This window comes from Solenopsis invicta, chromosome 1 (genome assembly GCF_016802725.1).
Source record: "Solenopsis invicta isolate M01_SB chromosome 1, UNIL_Sinv_3.0, whole genome shotgun sequence".
NCBI lineage: Eukaryota > Metazoa > Arthropoda > Insecta > Hymenoptera > Formicidae > Solenopsis > Solenopsis invicta.
In genome coordinates this window covers 23,918,353-23,938,963 of record NC_052664.1, presented here as the reverse complement: position 1 = coordinate 23,938,963, position 20,611 = coordinate 23,918,353, and the positions used below count along the sequence as shown (strand labels likewise).

Here is a 20,611-nt window from a genome sequence, read left to right as displayed (position 1 = left end):
TTTAAAGTATGTGTTATTTAGACTTTGGTATCGCGATAAATGCGCATATAATGAACGTTCTATATGTTAAAATTACATATTGTTCACCAAATGCTGCCATTTCATTGACACATTATATCAGAAAGGAGGCAATGCGAGATAAATATGAAACATGATTACGCGGAATGGAAAATACGTGCAGCGCGAGAAACGCAGATAAAACCTACGGTTCATCGTCACGGAGGAAACAATCATTCAAACACAAGAACCTAAGATTTCTGATTCCGTTTTCGAATAGACGTTGAATCTATCAGATTTTTAATTAATATAATAAGATTTTTTTCAGTGCATGTTTCACACTGTGTATTTTTAATGAGCTAGATTGTTGTGGGCAAATCATTATATGCCATTTAATTTATATTATTTTTTTTAATACTTTTTCAAAATTTAATATTGGAAACTCAAGTGACTTTTCTTTGCATAATTAAGGAATATTAAAAGATATAATAAAATTAATTTACAAGTATTTCAAAGTTGGATTAAAAAATACCTCTAATCTTATTTTAGATTTTGAATAAAATTCTTGAAAAACTTGGGAATTTTGAGCGAATTGTTATACAAAATTTGAGTACACATGAGTCTAGACAATAACAATTTATTATCGGATTTTATCCGAAATCTTGGAAAAAAGAGATAAAGAAGAAAATAAAAAAATAGAAAAGAAGGAAAATAGAGGTAAATAATTCTTTCTGATTTTTATTAACGTGAATGTATAGCCGTCTCTCTCGCACGATTTTAACGAAAAATATCGGACCTTTATTATGTCTAGATTCTTTTTTTAGAGTCTGTAGAAAGAATAAGTATTGTAATTAGTTCTTTGTAGATTTATTAGTAAGAAGTATGAATGAAAATCTTTCTCTATATTTGTCTCGTGTGTCGAGATAGTCTGTGAATAGTCTGTGGATTACCCAACAATTATTACCAGTTATAACGAATGCGATTACACTGTATTTTGCCGGAGAATGTCGTACTCATAAAGCTGGCCACATACGTTCAAGTAAATTTGTCAACTGAAACGTGTATACCATATTTGCGATAACTATGCAATTTTGTTCTCTAGACGCAAGTTTGTGACTTTAATAACGTTATTAATATAATAAATTGAGCAATTATAGATATAGAACGAACAATTGAAGAGCAATTTTTTGTGTATTTTACATTTTAACATAATTTCATTCGCAATAGCAATTTTCGATCGGCCTGAATTAAGTTTGCCACGGCGATATACACGCCCTGGTTTATTTGAGCAAGTTTGACTCAAGTAAATCGAACACTTTCGTATTTCCTCGCTTGCGTAAGTCAAATAACTGCAATTTTGTCATCTACATGATAGATTTGACAAGCGGTGCTTGCTCATGCATACTTGACAAGTTTACTCGAACGTGTGTGGTCGACTTAAAGATGTCTTCTCGGACGCACATGTTGTCACGATCAAATTGTTCGCGCGTGTCGTTGCGTCGGTGGACGACTGATACTTCGGTAATCTTCGGTCGTTCTCGGCAACGCTCGGCAATCTTCGGTCTGCGCCGATGGCGTTCGGCGTTATGTTGTCGGCGCCGCCGGCTGCTCGCCCGGTCGCGCTGGCGTGCTCGTTCATCAGTGCGCTGGTCGGTGTCTTCTCGTACTTGTCATTAGTGCTGTGTGCTTCTTTGCTGGTGCGCGCGCGAGCGCGCGCTCCAAATTTCGAACGTGCGAGCAGCGTGCTCGGAATCCGTTTTACTGTGACTTCTGACGTGGACCAATGATACGATAGTCTCCAGGGGAAAGTGACGCGCATCGAGAGGAGGATCGAGAGAAAGTGAGCAGCGTGCAGAGCTTTCCGTTCGTCATGTTTTCACGACGTTCGCCGATTCTGAGAATGGTAATTTTAAATGGACACTAATTGCACGTTTCAACGCGTCGTGTCACATCAATTGTTCACAAACGCTCGTGCTACGCCGTTCTGTACGATGATTCCGCGTGATCGTCGATCGCGGCAAGCGCAGAAGATAATTGTCAGTTCGCTGCGAGCGACGCGGCCTGCGTCTGCGTTAATCGCGATTTAATTCCGTACGCGAGCCGCAATCGGCGGCGGGCTCGTACGTGGCGTTCTTCGGACCCTGTATTTTTAGTGATATTGGCACGGCGTTACAACGGCGCCGGTATTGGCAGCGGCGACCGCGTGGATGACGGCTGACAACGCGACAATATCTTTATAATAGTTTCTAACTTTCGTGAGAAAGTGAAAAAGATCACTTGGTCGGCCTGATAGATTCGCGCTGGCCGCGAATCCCGACCTAAACTCACTTCTATGTTTGTCCTCCGTTTCGCCGATTCGCCGCCGTCTAGACGGCACGGTTACGTATATCGCGATCTGTTGTACGTTAGTAACGCACCAGTGGCGTAATCAATGGCGTGGGTCAAAGTGCCGATGTCAGTGCCTGTGGTGCCAAAAAAAGAAAGGAGTAAACAGGAAGGATATAAAGAGGAATAAGAGATTACGGATCATTAAGTTTATCGTATGTCTAGTGACATCTTTGTTTTATGCTCTAACTGCACATCACATGTATTCACATCACATGTATTACGCCTTATTTATGAATCGTTACCGAGTTCAGCGAGTTAAAGAGTAAGACAATGCGATGTTATTCAAAAATTACCAAAAGATCTCCAAATATCAATATTTCAATAGTAAAAAATCAAATTATTTAAATATAAAATGTATACAATATATATAATTCTTTTATATCAATGCAAATATAAATTTATGTAAATAATAAAAATTTTTATATGAGAAATGTGTGCAACATTTATACGATTAAAGAGAATATGTATTCATTGTAAATCATATATTTTTTATACAATTGCAATATGATTTTGACATGATTATACATTTATCGTAAATCGTATGATTCTTGCGATTATATAATTTAATAGGAATTAAATAGGAATTTTTATGTAACAAGCTTCTATATAAATGCATGAATATTGATTGCGAATTGCGTTATTTTCAGAGTTGGATAGTAGGTAGTTAAAAAGTTAAAAGTTAAAAAATCAATTATTTATAACTTAATTTTGAATGTGTTAATTTTTATCTTTGACTAGTTATTTTTAAAACACATACTTTAACATGTTAATTTTTTTTCCTAAATTAAAAATTTATCTATGTAAAAGAAAAAATGATAAAAAACTACATTCTTATACAAAAGATATTTCTTTGTTATATTATTTGAACTTAATTTACAAATAAATTATTAAATTTGTTTCATGATCTATATTGTAATTGTTTTGTTATTCAGAGTAATCTAACTTAAAAAATTACGGAAGTCTAATATAAATAATACTTCCACAATATTGAATTTTAATTTAATTTAATTCAAATTGAGTTTCTTGTTTACGTAAGTTTTAACGTAACTAAATTTTATTAGCCATTAACTTTAATCTAATTTAGTTAAAAAACTATTAACTTATCCAACTCTGATAATTTCTAAGTTTGTTCATGTAACTTTATACGTTCTTCAAGGAAGAGTTTCAGATATATCGATTACGCCACTGCGTACCATGGCGACAAGAGTAGGATGATTGCACGAACACTAAGGGCGATTATCATCGCCGTACCGGTGCGAGAAATGCGAACGATAAAGCCGTTTTAAATGAATCAGCGTTTAAAATTGTAATCCCCTTGGACAATAAAAATGTATTTGTAAACTACGACGTCGCCTGGATATATTAACTCTTGCGAGACGAAACGATCTAGGTGGATACCAGGAAAATATATAAAAGTTAATCGATTACATCACATCTATTTCTTTTTATCCGTTTCCACATTTTTGTACCGTAAACAAAACAGAGTACAAGTGTTTATATCTCTTAAGAATAATTAAAGAAATAAAAAAACAAATGTAAGAAACTATGAGAAAAAGTGCAGCTTTGCTGATAAAATTAATATAGTTTCTTATTTCTCGTTTATTGACAAAATTTCGCTGATTATTAGTTGTTACGTAACTTTCGATGAACAATCTATATTTAAAAACAAATAAAAGAAACATCTACACTTCAAATCTAATCATTTTATGAAAGATAATAGAAAGATTCTACTCCGTTTAATTTGTTCTCTATGCTCTAAAAACGTGAAGAAAAAGAGCTTTATTATTCTTTTAAGACTCAAAACGTACAATACAGCAGAAATAAAATAGAAACAATACGATAGAGAAGAAGAAAGGAAACTTATGTAAATTGTAAGACGTCTATTCATGTTTTTTTTTTTTTTTTTAACTAGATTTTTTACCAGAAGTTATGTACAGAATCATAGTCAAGTAAGACATTGTATTATTTTGCCAAGACTGCATCTCTCGATACGATTATTTTCTGCTCCAACTAATCGCACACTCAGATCGCCGATTCTTTTCAACCAGCTCGCTGGTTTGACCCAGACCGCTTTCCGGCGAGCGTGTATCACATTTTTCGACCTTGCGCTCACGTTACAAGAATGTATTTGTACGTACGACAACGCATTAATTCACGTTCACTGGCCTCTATCTAGCAGATTTTCGATCGCTCTGCTTGTTGCAATCGGCATAATTGGTCGACAACACATACAACTCGCGTGAGCTGTTCAATTGTCGCAATTCGTTAAAGCAAATCAAATGGTGTGTCGCATTTCGCGATACCGCACTATCTGCAAATTTCCGTTGCATCTTTGTGGAACGTGTCTCACACGGATAAAATTAAAAAAAATAATAATTTACTTCAGCATTTTTAATTGTTTAAACAATCACGCGGGTGCGTGAGTGCATATAATTTTCTAAAAAAAAATAATATAAACGTCTGATAAATATAATATAAACGATAGACTTAGATTCCATGTCTGACATAGCGGACGAAATTAATGATCACATACTGGCAAACGAATCAAGGACATGTATACATGTATCTGGCTCTAATTACATTCCTTGGCGCGCTATGAAGTGTAAGATACTTCGGCGTCTCGTGCATTTTCGATTTTCTTGCACGTGTTTTCGCAAATCAAATTGATATTCCGTGCAATCGAAAACGGAGGATGCCGAAGCCGTCATCTATATGTTAGTTTTGAGTTACGTCAGCGACACTTTTATATTTCACTTTCTTCAGCGCGCGTTTATTCTTGTATGTCATTATTAAGCATTATCGCGGGACTTAGAGAAGTGAGAATAATCAAGATTAATGCGATCTAAAATAGAGAGAGAGAAATTCTCAAGTTTCTCTACGAGTGAGCATCACTTCTACCATCGGTGTAAAATCAGACGATGAAATAAGAGACAATAAATATAAAAAAAGAACAAAATTTCGAACGCTTAAGGCCTAGTAAAATTTATATGGTGCTTTTTTTATTAAAGAAGAACCAACTATTTATTTCATCTAACTTCTTATATATTTATACAATACAGAATGTTCTAATATGTATAAACACGTTTTGTTAATAAAAATGTGTATAAATACGATTGTTTTATAGCTCAAGTATAGTGGTTAATAAAAAGTAGAATGATTAATAAATCATTCTACTTTTTATTAACCACTATACTTGAGCTATAAAACAATCGTATTACTATTTATCGAGAAGAAAATTCAGGCATCGTGAATGAAAACATCAGATCACATTGTTCTCATTTAGCGTTGATATTTCTCGTAATCCAAAGAAATACAAATTTTTTTGTTATACCTCTCACTTTTATTCATCCTTGATCATTGTTTTTTTTTCTTTTTTCCAAACGTATTTCCCCCGTATTGCGCGAGTGCATGTTCGAAAGGCCGCCCTGCCATTAATTCCGGTTTCGGTTGCAGCTCCGGACAGAGCAGCGCAAGGATCAAGCCTGATGTCCGTATGGTCAACCAGCACCGGGCGCAATTCATTGTTTGGCGCGGAGAGCGGCGGAGCGGTGCTCCCCACTTCGCATTTACCGATTCACGAACACCTGCGCAACGCTGACGGCCACTGCTTTCACAAGCCGTTCCACGATCACTGTCAGGTCGGTATATTTGCCCTAGCTGGTCCTCCTCCGCGGCAGCAAAAGTCCTTTCCTCTTCGTCCGCTCCGCGAGTACGCGCCTGCACAGCATCGCACTCATGTCTGCTCTTACTCCGTTTTTCATTCTGTGCTGTAGTCGACTATTATATCTCATGTCGTTTTTTATCGTATTACTATACTCATTCCCGATAATTAATGCTTTTCATATTTATTGTTGGGAAGATCGCAAGATAGATCTGATTGGAATGTTAAAGATGGCGTGTTTCTATTCGCTAAGAACAATCTATTAGCACATTGGACGTTATTTTATGTTTCATATGTATATGTATGAGATGTAAATATTTTTGAATCAATAAATAATGAATGTTTATGTTATATTTACAATATTTGGATAAACAATTTCCTATTTTTATACATACTGAAATATTTTGATGTTCAAAGCCTGTTTTAAAATAATGCTGAGTATTGCATCAAATTCAACTCATGCGGTTGGTTGATTGAATGTCGATGCGATACCATCAACTTCATTGATTTTAATTGTCGTTCAATGAATAACAAATGTGTGCCTATTTAAAATCCTCATAGTTATTTTTTGTCGAACGTCGCTTAATTACATCTGACTTTAAATGCGCAATTAATTGCATTTTCTTCAATGCTTCACTCTGCATGTGCGTTACGTATTAATAATTATCCGGATGTCGTTCGTAACGATAACGTCGTAATATCGTATTTCCCCCTTTTTTTCTTATTTGCATGTTGAACGACCGAGTTACCTTCGTACTCGGAATTCACGGCAAAATAATTTTATGAATGAGCAAGATATTTTTAATGTTATTGATATGTTTGTATATTTGGGTGTATAATGTGGAACTGTAGAGTTTAGATTACGTAAGTTAAATCTTTGTTGTGATAAGAAAGTTTATGTGCTTTTGTCTTTTCGGGAGCCGCATAGTGCTTGATTGCTGTGAGCTTATTGCGATTAACGATACACAATTAAATAAACATGCGTATCTACAGACGTGACGTAAGGTATGCGACAGTCATCATCATGCATTCTCCTTCTTATTTATTGGTATACTTAACATGTGCTTCATCGTGTATGCTAATCACGTGTTAATCATTTGTTGATCATTAAAAAAATAACTTGGAAAATGGATAATCCGTAGTGTTTACATACAAGTCGAAGCAATGCGATTCACAAGTGAGCATTCCATGCTTGAAAGTGCCGTGCCCACGGTAATTCTGTCCCTCCGAAAATTTTACAAACTGAGAAGTCGCTATCTTTCTACATACTTACAGTTCATGATTAACGTAACGACCAATAAGCTCTAGTCGTTACGTTAATCATGAATTGCGAGTATGTAGAAGGATGGCGACTTCTCAGTTTGGAAATTTTTCCGAGGGACAGAATCAGTTATCGTAGGTGTATGTATAGTCGTGAGCTAAAAGGTTGCAACACATTTTCTTCGATTGTTTTTGAAATGTAGACTTGCTCATTAAACGGCGAACGTCATTGGTTCTTACCTGTGGATCCAACCAATTAAGCATCAAACCATCTACCATCAAAAAAAATGTGTTGCTACCTTTTAGCTCACGACTATACATACATCAAATTGTCGAAATAGATTGATATCGAACCGAGCATATCTCTTTCTTTGCTCTAAACAAACAAAAGACTGGTATCATGTGACAAACGTCTCTTTTTCGTTCGCCAGTCACTACTTTCAAGTATCAAGACACAAGCTGATTTAATACTTCTATGCAGTAGAAACAGCATTATTTAATGGCACATATTATTAACGTTTGTGTTAACTGCATCGTATTTGTTGATGTTTAGATCCAAATCGTCGGACCTGGATATGAAAATACAGATCGCACGAAACGTCGATATAATATAATACTTCGAAGACATTCATTTTGCACATCTGGCAAGATATGTTTGTAAATGCCACAATATGTTATAATGAGAGCACATTATTCAAATTAATTTCTACGTATGCCTTTTTTCACGCATTTTCCGCTTTTGCATAATCCTCTACTTAACATCTAATTATGCTAGCATCTCTGCTCAACCGGAAACCTTAACCACGAGATGATTTACGATCATGAATCAAATTGAGTAATATTTTCCCAGTGAATATGTGAAACATTATAGCTAAGCAGCGCACGAGTCACGTTGTAAAGTCCCTCGTTAGTGCATGCATCAGCGCAAGTGCTCCCCCGAAACGCACGCGATGTCTCCATGTGCATATGTGTGTGCGCGTGCATGTGTGCATGTGTTTCTTCTTCCTGATGCTCGCCATACTTCTATTCCCGCAAGACGCACAGTCGATCTCGCTGTAACGTATCAGCCGCCGCACACCTCTCGTGTCTACGTCTTTCTCATTAATTTTCCTTATTATTTGTTTCGTCCAGCACCAATTGGTTTTTTGTCCTACTACTGCGGGACTTTTGGCAAGTTCTTCCGTTGGCACCGACGTTGCCATCGATCTCCGGTACGTGCCTTTCTTTCTTATTCGTGCTTAAGCTTCCACGGGGAGTTTTATCCCCCCCCTCCCCTCCCCCGTGAAATCGCAATATCAAGTACCGCAGGCGCTTTAGTATCCCTTTTTCCCATCCTCTGCCCCGTTCCTCTGTGAGATAGAGCAAGAACGCGTATCTTTTCCTTCGATCGCGCGCCCTCCCGTTCGGCCCGAACTAATTCTGTGTTTTGTTCGCCACAGTCAACGATGTCGCAAGCGGGAGATGGCCTTCACACACCGGGCTACTTGTCCTGGAGAAAACTGCAGCTGAGCCGTGCGAAGCTCAAGGCTTCCAGTAAAACGTCAGCCTTACTCTCCGGTTTCGCTATGGTAAGCAAATGTTACTCGTGGAGAAGAGTCGATCCTTCATTAGAGCATCCAGCGGCGATAAATTTATCACATTTCCTCTGTATTCACAGATCGACGCGCGTCCGCATTGTCCGCGATTAATTAATCAAGATAACTATAATAGAGACCATCGTTTGGTTTTATAACCATTACGGAAATAAAAAAATCCCTGTGAAACAAAAAGCATAATTCCGGAAGCAATTTGTATTGTTTTCCGATTAAACGAACTTACGTAAATATTTCTCCTGGCGCGCAAAAAGCAATGATCATATGAATATTAAATATTAAGTGTTATAAATTTTTAAATATGTCAATATTTTCGAAAACAATTCGCAATTTCGTATCATATTTTTTAATAAAGTGTATTCCTTTTCTCGATATCATGCGGCGAGTTCGCGGAATCTGAATGCGTCTTTAATGAAATCCTTAAGCACAAACAACCTTAAGCGGTTGTTGATAATAGTCTGCGTGATATGCAGATGACAAATACGTTAAGATATAATTTCCGAGGAATCTATCATTGTCTATAGGTCGCCATGGTGGAGGTACAACTGGATACCAAAACAAAAGTTCCACAAGAAATGCTGATCGCTTTCGCCGTGTGCACGACCTTGCTCGTAGCCGTGCACATGCTGGCGCTGATGATATCCACTTGTATATTGCCGAACATCGAAGCCGTCTGCAATTTGCACAGCATAAGCCTCGTGCACGAATCGCCACACGAGCGTCTACATTGGTACATTGAGATCGCGTGGGCCTTCTCCACGTTGCTGGGTCTTCTTCTGTTCTTATTGGAGATCGCGATACTCTGCTGGGTGAAGTTCTATGACTTTTCAAAGGTCGCCGCTTGGTCGGCTTGCGTAGTACTGATACCGGTGCTGATAATTTTCCTCGCGTTCGCGATACATTTCTATCGGAGTTTAGTCGCACATAAGTATGAGGTCACGGTGTCCGGCATACGGGAACTCGAATTACTCAAAGAGCAGATCGAGTCTACGGACGTGGAGGGCAGGAACGGCGTGAACATCTCGCCGACCCCGGTAACGCATATCGTTTGAACCGGTCCTCGCAGTTTTTCCTGCCGCCGGGATTGGATTCGCGAATCGAGCGCGACAAGAAGAATTCTCGCTCTCCCCGCGGAATGCGGCGAAAGAGAGAGAGAGAGAGAGAGACAGAGAGATCTTTTTATTGTGACAACGCGAGCTGTCGGCGACGTTTCTCTAAAGATTCTGCCAGGAAGTCTTTTGAGCGTAAGAAAACGACAGCTCAGGTAGCAGGTTTGAGACTATTTGGTTGTCATTTTAACAATAACTAAATGGTCTCAAACCTGCACCCAGGGAGATGATCGGCTCTTTTGCACACGTCGATGGATACGCTACAGATGTTACGAAGATTCGGTCAATAGATAGAAATCTTCCTCTTCTTTTTTTATACGCGTGTTCTCTGTGATGTAAAATAGTATAGTATAAGTGCGATGAGACTCTGCTCTTCTGCACGATGCGCGCGATACGGAAGCATCGTGTCGACTTTAGGAAGAAAATAAAGTTCGATAACGTCATTGTATATGTAGATACAAAACACACATTCCTTCATTCGCGTTGCGACTTAAAACATAGGAAGAATATTTTATAAAGATATTATGAGACCTCCCTCTCGCGTGTCATCATGTGCACCTCAAAAAGCAATAGTATAACAACATGAATAATTAAGAGGTGCTGCGACTGGTCATGTACTTATCTTTTGAAAAAACGTGCTTATTAAAAAAAAATGCGACTTTTATACTTCTTAAATGTGACGATATATCATGTATCGACAATAAGTGCAATACACATTTTGCCATATAAATTTGTCATCGCCAACACACAAAAGTCGATATCTTTCTTAAATAGACATTTGCGATAACAACAATTTCCCTTATCGTTCTTCAACGCGCAAGTACATTACTCTCAAGTACTTCCGTAAAAATTATAAATAAGAAACGAAATATATCAGGAGCCGCGTTTCAAACATATATCGCATCGCGTGAAATATTACATTTCAACGATCGTAGATGAAACTTGGGAACGTATATGTCCGATTATATTATTTGTATATATTGTTTGGCGCGTGAAATGCGCTGGCGGGAGCGATTGCCGAAAATAAAAAGTCGTACGTACAAAATTACATGTACGCATTATATTTTCTGTTGGCCGCGAGAACGCGAGAAAAGCCGATAAAATGTGAAACATGTATGTCTAAATCGATCTAAGAAGAGACGTAAACGAGACGCATGACGCAATATGTTTATAAGTGTATCGTTATTCGGCCATTTATCTTTGGAATATGTAATATCGGATATAAAGCTGGCTGCCGGTAGTCGACGTTTTCTATCGTGCTGTGCACGCAGACGTCATTCTCCCAACGACCCTCCTGCACTTGACGTCTGTCCAAGTGGTAGAAGACACCCTGACCTTCCTTCTTGCCATTTGTAAACTGACCCTCGTAAAGATTACCGTTTTCTATGAGGATTTTAAGATAAATATTTATAAAGCAAATTTCTAAGATAAGTGTAGGAAGCGCCTTGAATGAGAGATGGCGTGATTCATAATTTTCACGAGCGTCAAACAAGATGAATAAACTGAAGCTAAGGAAGATGTATCATTTGTTGTTCTATGTAATATCTGCGTAATTAAAAAGAAATTGACGAACACTTTCGAGCGAACTGATTCTGCGAAGCTGTAAATTCTAGATTCCGCCAGTAAATGTAAGATCAAGGATCTGTAAATTACTATTTTTTAAATGGATTAATGTTGCCTAAAATGATCAGGTTTTGTTTATTTGGATTTTGTGCTAATTATTAATAATAATATTTAATAATATCAAAATTTAATAAACAAAATCTGATCTGTTTTAGGCAATATTAACTCCTTTTGAAAATAGTAATATATAGATTCTTGATGCTACACTTTTTGTATATGTCTACTCTTTTTTTTTTAATTAATAACGGTAACCTTGAATCAGCATCCCTTCTCCGTGATAACGATCATTGAGCCATGTGCCCTGGTAATATCCACTGCCGCATTTGTACCAAATCCGACCGTAACCATTTCTCTTGTTCTCCCGAAACATGCCTTCATAGTAGCTACCGTCTTTGTACCAATTACTTCCGAATCCGTGCTTCTTTCCCTTCGTCCAGTCACCGGCATATACTTTGCGCACGTCGCCGTCCTCCGTAATTTTACTGAGGACGCCGTAGCCGTGTTTGAAATCGTTATACCAGTCGCCTTCGTACATCCAACCGTGACTGCGAAAGAACAATTTTTAATGAAACAGCGAACGAAATATCGGCAGCGAGCAAAATATTACGTGTACATCATCTTGCGAGTGACGAGAAATTATATATATAATAACACATAATATATATTCGATTTTAGGATTACCCAATCGGCAGATAATGCTTTTTAAATATTTAAAAAACGTTATAATAAAAAATAAATATTTAAAAATATTTAAAAAGCATTGCCTACTGATTGGGTATGATGTTAAATCGATACGCAAGGCAAGCTCTATGCTCCTTATATAATTGTATATATTTAACAATCTTAAAAAAAAAATCTTAATGATAGCAAAATTACAAATAGAACCGTTCCCTTGATGTTTAGAATATGTATCAATATTACCAAATTTATATTTCTCATTAATTTCTTTTTATATCTCTTATGTTAATTGATATTGTAATTAAAATGTAAATACGCTTAATTTTATTGTTTGCATATTGCTTAATATTTTCGTAGAAAGATGTATATATTTTAAAAATAGAAGTATATTTGTATTCTAAAAATAATACTTTTTATGTGAAAAAGATCTCACGGTTATCACATTAAAAATAATAATTTTTTACATGTGTTTCGCTCGTAATATAAAAACATTTAAGCAAAATTGAATTTATTGTCCCAAGTCAAGTTCGAGGCTATTCGAAGAACTTTCAAACAACATAATTTTCATGACACCTGTTGACTCCTATGCCTTTGCCTTCTTTCTTATCGTTTCTCCATTCACCCTTATAATACGCTCTAGTAATACGTTTCGTTTCGGGCGAGTATATAGCGTGTCGCCAGCCATTTCGTTTGCAAGCTTCTATTTGTCGTTTGCTCCATGTAACTCTCTGTGGTTTCAAGAACACCATTGCGCCGAATGTTCACGAAGGAAAACGCCTAAATTTACCATTTCATGAATGATCGATCGCGAAATGATCGGTTTGGGTGTTTTACTTCGCAAAAATCATCAAAGATCTTCGCCAATCTTCAAAGATCGAGGTAAAATTGCGTAATTCACGCCGCATGCGGCATAAAGAAAAACGATCGCATTCATATCGTGCAAAGTAAATGACTGATACATGGGTGTACTCTGATTCTTGAAGCTAAGTGTTTTGATAATGGAGAAATATAGCGGTATTGATTATACATATGTAGATTAGCCAGAAAATTTAAAATTTTTTTTTATGCTTCATATCAATACATTTTGTTATATTTTCAATTTTAATTTGTATAAAAATAATTTAATATTTATTTTTAATTTTGTTTTTGTATAAAAAAATAAAGCTAAATCCACACATATTTTGTGTCCCTGAAAACGTTTCAATATAAACTTTTATTAGAATTTGAGGATATTTTATTTTTTACAATCTTTATCTTGAATTTTTATTTTGATTCCATTTTCATATTCAGCATGCTTAAACATTTCTAAAACTCGTTAAATTTTATACTATGTTTCTCTTCTTAAAAAAAAAAGAGAAAAGATCAAAAACTAACTTGATCGGTGATTTCAACCGATAAATTTATAACTGTATAATTTTCATCGTTTTTAATTTTATCTTTCCATCAATCGGATAAAAAAAATTTATTTGTCCACAGTAATAAAATATTGGATATTATATTTGATAAGTTAATCGCCAATTAAGTTGCTTGGCAGAATGTGCTTACATCAAATTTCTATCCACATATTTTATTATTTTTCTAATGTTTTCAAATTACTTTTTTCTATTTCGTAAACAACAAAGAATTACTAATTCTATATAAATCATTAAATTCAATAAATTGATCAAAATTTGAGCGAAGTAATCCTGATTTTAAGAGTAGCATTTACGTTGCCCGCGATATTACGCATGCGCGGAACTTGTTATTTGTATTGCACTGTCAACACACGGACGTTGCTACACAGATGCACACGCGACGGAAATTCGTGTACGTTTGGCGCTGAATGTTGATGTCGATGATCGCGTCTCATTTTGTCCCAAAAAACGAATCGAGCGCGAAAATTTTGGAACTTTGCTGTCTTGGGCATTTACAATGAACAGTGATGTCCGCGTGGTGGACGTGAGTATGGACACGACCATACCTTTGGACCAGTCGATCACGATCGAGGACTCGGAGGCAGAGATCGAACTAGTGGACATCAGTTGCGAGGGTACCTCCTCCGTCAGCGATGAAACTCCGGTCTACAGTAGGAAAGATATCGGTAGCGTCCCATCTCCGGACGCTGTCGAGACACTCGAAGTGATCCACTCGGGGAAAGATTCGCCTTCCTCTCGTACGGACAATGTCATTTCGCAGCCCGCCTTTAAGGTTATGTTTCGCGACGAGAGTGTCTCGAGGTATGTTGTATGTTTGAGCGTTTTGTTTACATCTCGCGCGCGGGAATTTGCTCCAGCTGGTTTTACGGGAATGATCATTAACGGCGTGATAACGTGTTCGACGTGTACGAATGCAAATAGTTTTATTTTAAATAAACTATATTTAGAGGGAAAGAAATATCCGCGTATGCGGATTGTGTTCTAATTACGTGCATATATTGATACATAGAAAACACCGATGCAATAAAATTAATTTATTTAAATCGTCCATTAAATATTAAATTAAACATTTAATTTTTATGTATAAAAATATGTATTGTTTTGTTGTAAACAAGCACTCTTTGTTTCGAGAAAAAAATATATATATTGATGCAACAATAAGTACAATGAATATAATTTATTTAATTTACACTTTAAATATTAAACATGTAAATGAAATGATTTAATTTTTACATTAATATTAAAATTATCAAAGTAATCAAAATGAGGTTATAATTTTTTATAAAATTTATAACGATATTTTTGTTGAAATTTTCTATGACTCTTGTTGTAATAAGAATTAAACAATCTATTTTTCTCTTTTTTTTATCTATGTATGTAATGTTTAAATAGTAGAAATAAGTGTATATTAAATAAAAATTCTATTGTTAATCATTAAATGTTTGAGTATAAAATTATATTCATACTAAATTCATTATGAATTTTGGAATTTCTAATATTTGCAGACGGTATCGACAACAAATAAATGATTTTTTGTATACTTTAATACAATCTAAATCCCACCATAAGAAAGATACAAATAAGTCAAGTCTGATTTTGGAAGTTTGGGATGATAAAGCTGATTTCGAAGATGGAGAAATACATATAGAAAATGAGGATGCTTTGAACGATAGTGAACAATATGATGGTACAAATAATTTTCTATTTACAATTGATAAAGAACCGAATATAAAGAATGATTTGGATATCCCAACATATGGACAGGTAATGACATCTTTCTTTTATACATCTATCTCTTAGCTAATTTTTTTTTATTATCATATTTAAATATTTCTACAATTGTCAATATGTCATACTTCAATTGAGGAATATTGTAATACTCTTTAATATATCTTACTTTACTTTAATAGAAGTAGATGCTATTCTGTTTTATACGTTTATTTTATTTTAAATAATATTGTTTTACCTTAGAAATATGAAAATGCATTTGAGGAGAATTCGAACAAGACATCCAAAGAATTTGTGCCAAGATTAAGTTGCTTTAATTGTAATGGGAATCATACTTTGCGAGATTGCCCGGAGCCTAAGAATCAAAGCAATATCAACAAAAATCGTAAAGAGTATGCTATGAAGAACAGTGCAGGAGTTCGATATCACATGAGTGAAGATCAAAGATTTGGTCATATGGTTCCTGGTCAGTTAAGTCCAAAATTACGAAAGGCTCTTGGATTGAAAGAGAATCAACTACCTATGCACATATATAGGTATTACATAATTTATACGATTTTAGAGAAATTATCCTTTGTATTGCTTAATCGATGTATTTATTTTTATTATCAGTATCTTTATTATCACATTTCTGAAAATTTTAATATCAGGCTTGCTATTCTATCTATAGTATGTTGAATAATTAAGTTGGTGATAAAGTTTCGAGATCTTATTGTTACAAATGCAAGTGTGTTTACAAGAAATTAAACATTAAATTAGAATCAAAAAAAGGAAAGATTTATAATTCACAATTTAATGGGCCAATAAGATTCATTTCATTCATTCTACGTGCCAAAACGTTTTTTCTTAGAATGAGATTACTTGGCTACCCTCCAGGGTGGTTAGAAGAAGCACGTTTACAACATTCTGGTTTATCGCTGTTCAATTCTGATGGAATAGCGGAAAGAGATGTAAATGAAGAAGAAGGCGAAATCATTACAGAAGTAGATAAGGATCGATTCGACATAAAAAGAATATATGACTTCCCTGGTTTTAATGTGCTCCCTCCTCCTGGTACTATAGATGTAAGAAATATTTAGTAAAATAACCACTATTGATATGTGATATCTTGTATTAGTGTTCTTTACTGAAAATCGTAAATATTAAAATCTGCTAATTACAGGATAGTCACAAGTATAGAGTACCACCGATGCAATCCATGCAAAGTAAACAAATAATGTTATTGCACTTGCAAGGTAAAGAAGCAGACGATGGTTACAAACGGAAAAAACTAAAATTACCTCCCCCAGTAAATGATGTATATAAACCAGAACTAATTAGTGACATGGAAGTAGAAGATCTAGGAGGTATAATTATTAATCATAATTATTAAAACTGAATAAATAGCATTACCATTATTAATGTGATCCTATTTTATTAAAAGTATAATTGCCATAAAAAATTAGAATTGCCTCAACATTAAATTCTTATTAATGACTTTTATATATTTTTTTCTATTCTCTTTTTACGAAAATAAAAGGTAATTTCTTTTTATTTTATTACAACAGAAAATGTTGTGGAGAATGTGTCCATTAATGGACATTTTGTACCACCATTACCCAAAGAATCGGTGCAAGTGCCACCAGCACCACCGGAAGAGTTACCTCAATCAGTAACGGATGATTCAGACTCGCAGTCGCAAGAATTGCCTTCCTCTGATTCTGCGGTATGTTTTTAAAGGATTCTTAATACTTTCAAGCGGTTTACAAAGGTTATATTTTTTTTTAGGACGACGCTACTTCGAGCCTAAATTCGCCATCTTTGTCTGAATTAGAAAGAACAAAGAAAGTATTACTTATGGAAATTGAAGAGGCCAATTCGCAGTCTAATTCTAATTCCATATTGATAAAAAATGATTCGAATACTTTATGTGTATCAGAAACGCCATTTTCCAGTGTAACGATTACACCTTCTACTTCGAGAAGATCATCAAGTCAAGATTCCGTGAAATCGAATATACAGTGTCCTGATACATCAATTAAAAATGATCTCAATACTACGATTTCATTGGATATGTCAGCTTCTGATAAATGCCTCAATATTACTCCAACTCATTCTACTCCACAGAGATCTTCAGATACAAATCAAGCTTCTGTCAAGTCGGTACATTTAGGTACACCAATATTGCCCAGTACTTCTCCATATAGTAAATTACCGTCGTCTGAAAAGTTTTCTAAAGACATTTGCGATGTTATCAATTTTGAAAATTTGCCTGATTCAACAGGCAAATATGAACAAATGACGGGAGTCTTGCAAAAAGTTAGAAGCACTATGGCAAGATTACACCAACAGGAATAGATTTTTTATAGCCTGATATAAAAGTACAGAACATTTAGGTGAAACAAAAATGAAACAATTAAATTGTTCAAAAATAAGACACTGAAAATTCTTTTTTTTCTTCTAATTTAATCTGAAAAAAGATATTTATAAAGACGATAATATTGTAAATAGAAATTTTTGAGTATCTGTATGAATATATGCTTAACATGTTCACAAACATGTATATTGTGTAAAGATCTCAAACACATTTGCAGGTTTAAATCACACTTTATTACTAGTTAAATCAAAATTCATGATTAATACGATCGGATTTTCTTCCGTATTCTATCTCCCATTTTATTTTTTCGTATTATATCTTCTGTAGAATCCTTCTTTATAGTGATTATAAAGCACTAATTTGTCAGATTTCTTTGAAGTCAGATTTTTCTGCTAAGACAAGTTGCATTTGGTTATAATCAAAATGCTGTTTTTCTCTTTATCACATTTTTCATATTCTGAATTATAACATAAAAGTTATAATTCTTAAAATTATTTTTGAGATTTGAATTATCAGGTAATGTTTTAAAATGATTTTTTTCTTTAGAAAACATGTATATTTCCTCAAAGAACAAATTTTTTTTTAACTGTAAGACTATTTTTTGTTACCTCTTGATATCTTTTTCTATTTTTTTTCTCTCTAAATTTTTAAGATTTAATGTGATTTTAAACGAAAGAAAATTTAATGTGAAAATTGCATTATAAAATAATATTTTTATAATGTAATGACAAATCTGTATTTGCCTATTCAATTTTACTGCTTAAGATCAAAGAGGAGATGTCAACTTTCTCTGCTTGTGCGGCCTGCGTTACAAGATCTTTGATCATATACATTATAATTAATAAAATGATATAAAAAGAATCAGCATTTTAAAACTTCAATTTAATACATTTTTTGGCTTCTACTTATACATTTTAGTCTGCTATATTTTCAATATCACATTCATTTATAAAAATATAATAATATACCTAATTTTTTTAAAACAAAAATTAAAATGTACCGTACACAAATTTTTATATTGAACATAGAATATTTGACAGAATTTTAATTAGTTTAAAAAATGCTTTCACAATTTATTACGAATTCATAACTTGTTATGCATTTATTGCATATTTTTTATTTATGTGTGATTTTTCCAAATGCATAATTCATTATTTAAGCATAAGTCATGCAATTTACTATAGAAGTTGTATATACATGTATATAATTATATAATGTATACATAGAGTAAATTAGACTATATATATGTATAATGTGTCTCCATAGAAAGATTGTAACAACGTTTAAGGATAGATTTCGAAGATTATTTTGAGACAAAATCCATATATCAAAATGTCGAGATTATAATACTTTTAAAATGAGAAGTGTTTAAAGTTGCTAATTTAAACTGTCCAAAATATACGCGCTAAAGCATATCATACATTAGTAAGAGTGTTCTTAAATGTAATTTTTATTTCACTGATTTTGCATCTTTATTATGTGATGTGCCATACTTGAGTGCACGAATTTCGGATTGTTTGATTTGCCAACTTTAATCTTTCTCATTTAAAAATTATTACGTTTCAACATTTTATAAGGATATTTTTCGTCCCAAAATGATTTCCGGAGTCTACATGTTCACACATAGAAGTGATTTTAGATTCATCTGAAGGGTGCGCCAATTAGTTTAAGAAGTATATATTATAGGTACATGTTTAATGTTAACAAACTCATCACAATATGGTCGGCCTCAAATTATTATTATTGATGTGGCAACAACTAATATCATGCCATTTATAGTAGTAAATCAGAGAACATCTGTTGCAGAAGGAAATATCTAGACTCTACAAAATTATATGATTTGATTGATCAGATTTAGGCTGGTACTATAAAAGAATCACATACATTTATGAGAATATATCATACAAACCAGTTATACATATTCTAGAAAATTTTAATTCTTTTGAAAGAAATTGTTTAATGCATTCTACAATTAAACATGATACTTGAGGAACTGAATTATCGTGCGATTGTTCTTATTCAGAAAATATTTGTTTTAATTTTTAAGAACTTTATTAGGTTTTAAAGCACGTTGTAAAGTTAACTTTTATATATACATAATATCTGCCATCACATCAACTTGATTTTTGTAGCTCGAGAAAAAAAGAAAATGATATTTTGCATCAGAACAAATGTAAAACATTCTGTGGTCTAAATACTTTTGCTGTCTATTACAAATGTAGTACATTCTGTAAAGCATTTATATCTCAGAGTAGCATTCTGGACTTTAATGTTCAAAAGATTAAGAACTTTTAAATAATTTATGAGCGCAAATAGTCCAGTATTGTGTATATATGAATAAAAAAAAAATGTTTAAATATTCTGGCAAAAAGTACACTCTTTGAGTACAGTGAATACTTCGCTAACATTGTTATGTTAGCGAAATCTTGTGCGTAGATTTCAGATTTATTAGCATATACAATACTGTTAAGATTTTCCTGAACATATAAATGATCTGTTGCTAATTTAGATAATGTGTGGTTCGAGAGTTTACTCTTAAGCGTTGTTACATTCTTTATGAAATACCTTGTATAATATAAAAAGTATTTTATATATGTAAATATACATATATAATACTAGAAATCATATAAATTACTGTCATCTTCTAAAAGTACAAAACGTAGATACAAGGTTTTCATCAGTTATTGTTAAATGTAACTGTAATGTTTATTTTACTTTTATATCTTATAATTCAAATCTATATATGCACTTGATATGAATTGGATGTAAGAAAAGCTCTAGTTGTGCAATATAATTTTGCACAT

The 20,611-nt window shown here is 34.0% G+C and overlaps 2 protein-coding genes and 1 non-coding gene across 9 annotated transcripts in view; 2 read left to right on the top strand and 1 right to left on the bottom strand.

Annotated features, from left to right (window-relative positions):
- Window positions 1-11,582, top strand: part of LOC105193287 (calcium release-activated calcium channel protein 1) — a 28,764-nt gene extending 17,182 nt beyond the window's left edge. For 4 of the 7 annotated variants that reach the window (XM_039452589.1, XM_039452575.1, XM_039452587.1 and 1 more), the window contains exons 2-6: window positions 5,839-6,023; window positions 7,860-7,950; window positions 8,438-8,517; window positions 8,746-8,874; window positions 9,423-11,582. In XM_039452589.1, the coding sequence (XP_039308523.1) occupies window positions 5,871-6,023; window positions 7,860-7,950; window positions 8,438-8,517; window positions 8,746-8,874; window positions 9,423-9,950 (981 nt within the window). In that variant the 5' untranslated portion in view covers window positions 5,839-5,870 and the 3' untranslated portion in view covers window positions 9,951-11,582. Of the gene's footprint in view, window positions 1-1,634; window positions 1,901-5,838; window positions 6,024-7,859; window positions 7,951-8,437; window positions 8,518-8,745; window positions 8,875-9,422 lie in introns of those variants that run through there. The other 3 variants (XM_011157686.3, XM_039452599.1, XM_039452582.1) reach the window with 2 other exon arrangements.
- Window positions 10,784-13,525, bottom strand: LOC105193313. The gene is made up of 3 exons (XR_005575375.1): window positions 12,855-13,525; window positions 11,883-12,175; window positions 10,784-11,390 (listed from the first exon to the last, which is right to left on the bottom strand). It is a non-coding gene; the product is annotated as an MORN repeat-containing protein 3 (transcript).
- A 72-nt stretch (window positions 13,526-13,597) lies between these two features.
- LOC105193286 (zinc finger CCHC domain-containing protein 8 homolog) lies at window positions 13,598-18,842 on the top strand. The gene is made up of 7 exons (XM_011157685.3): window positions 13,598-14,524; window positions 15,229-15,487; window positions 15,695-15,987; window positions 16,302-16,515; window positions 16,614-16,797; window positions 16,999-17,156; window positions 17,219-18,842. Exons 1-7 carry the CDS (start codon window positions 14,220-14,222, stop codon window positions 17,786-17,788), a joined length of 1,983 nt encoding a protein of 660 aa, XP_011155987.2. The 5' UTR covers window positions 13,598-14,219; the 3' UTR covers window positions 17,789-18,842.
- Window positions 18,843-20,611: the final 1,769 nt, after the last annotated feature.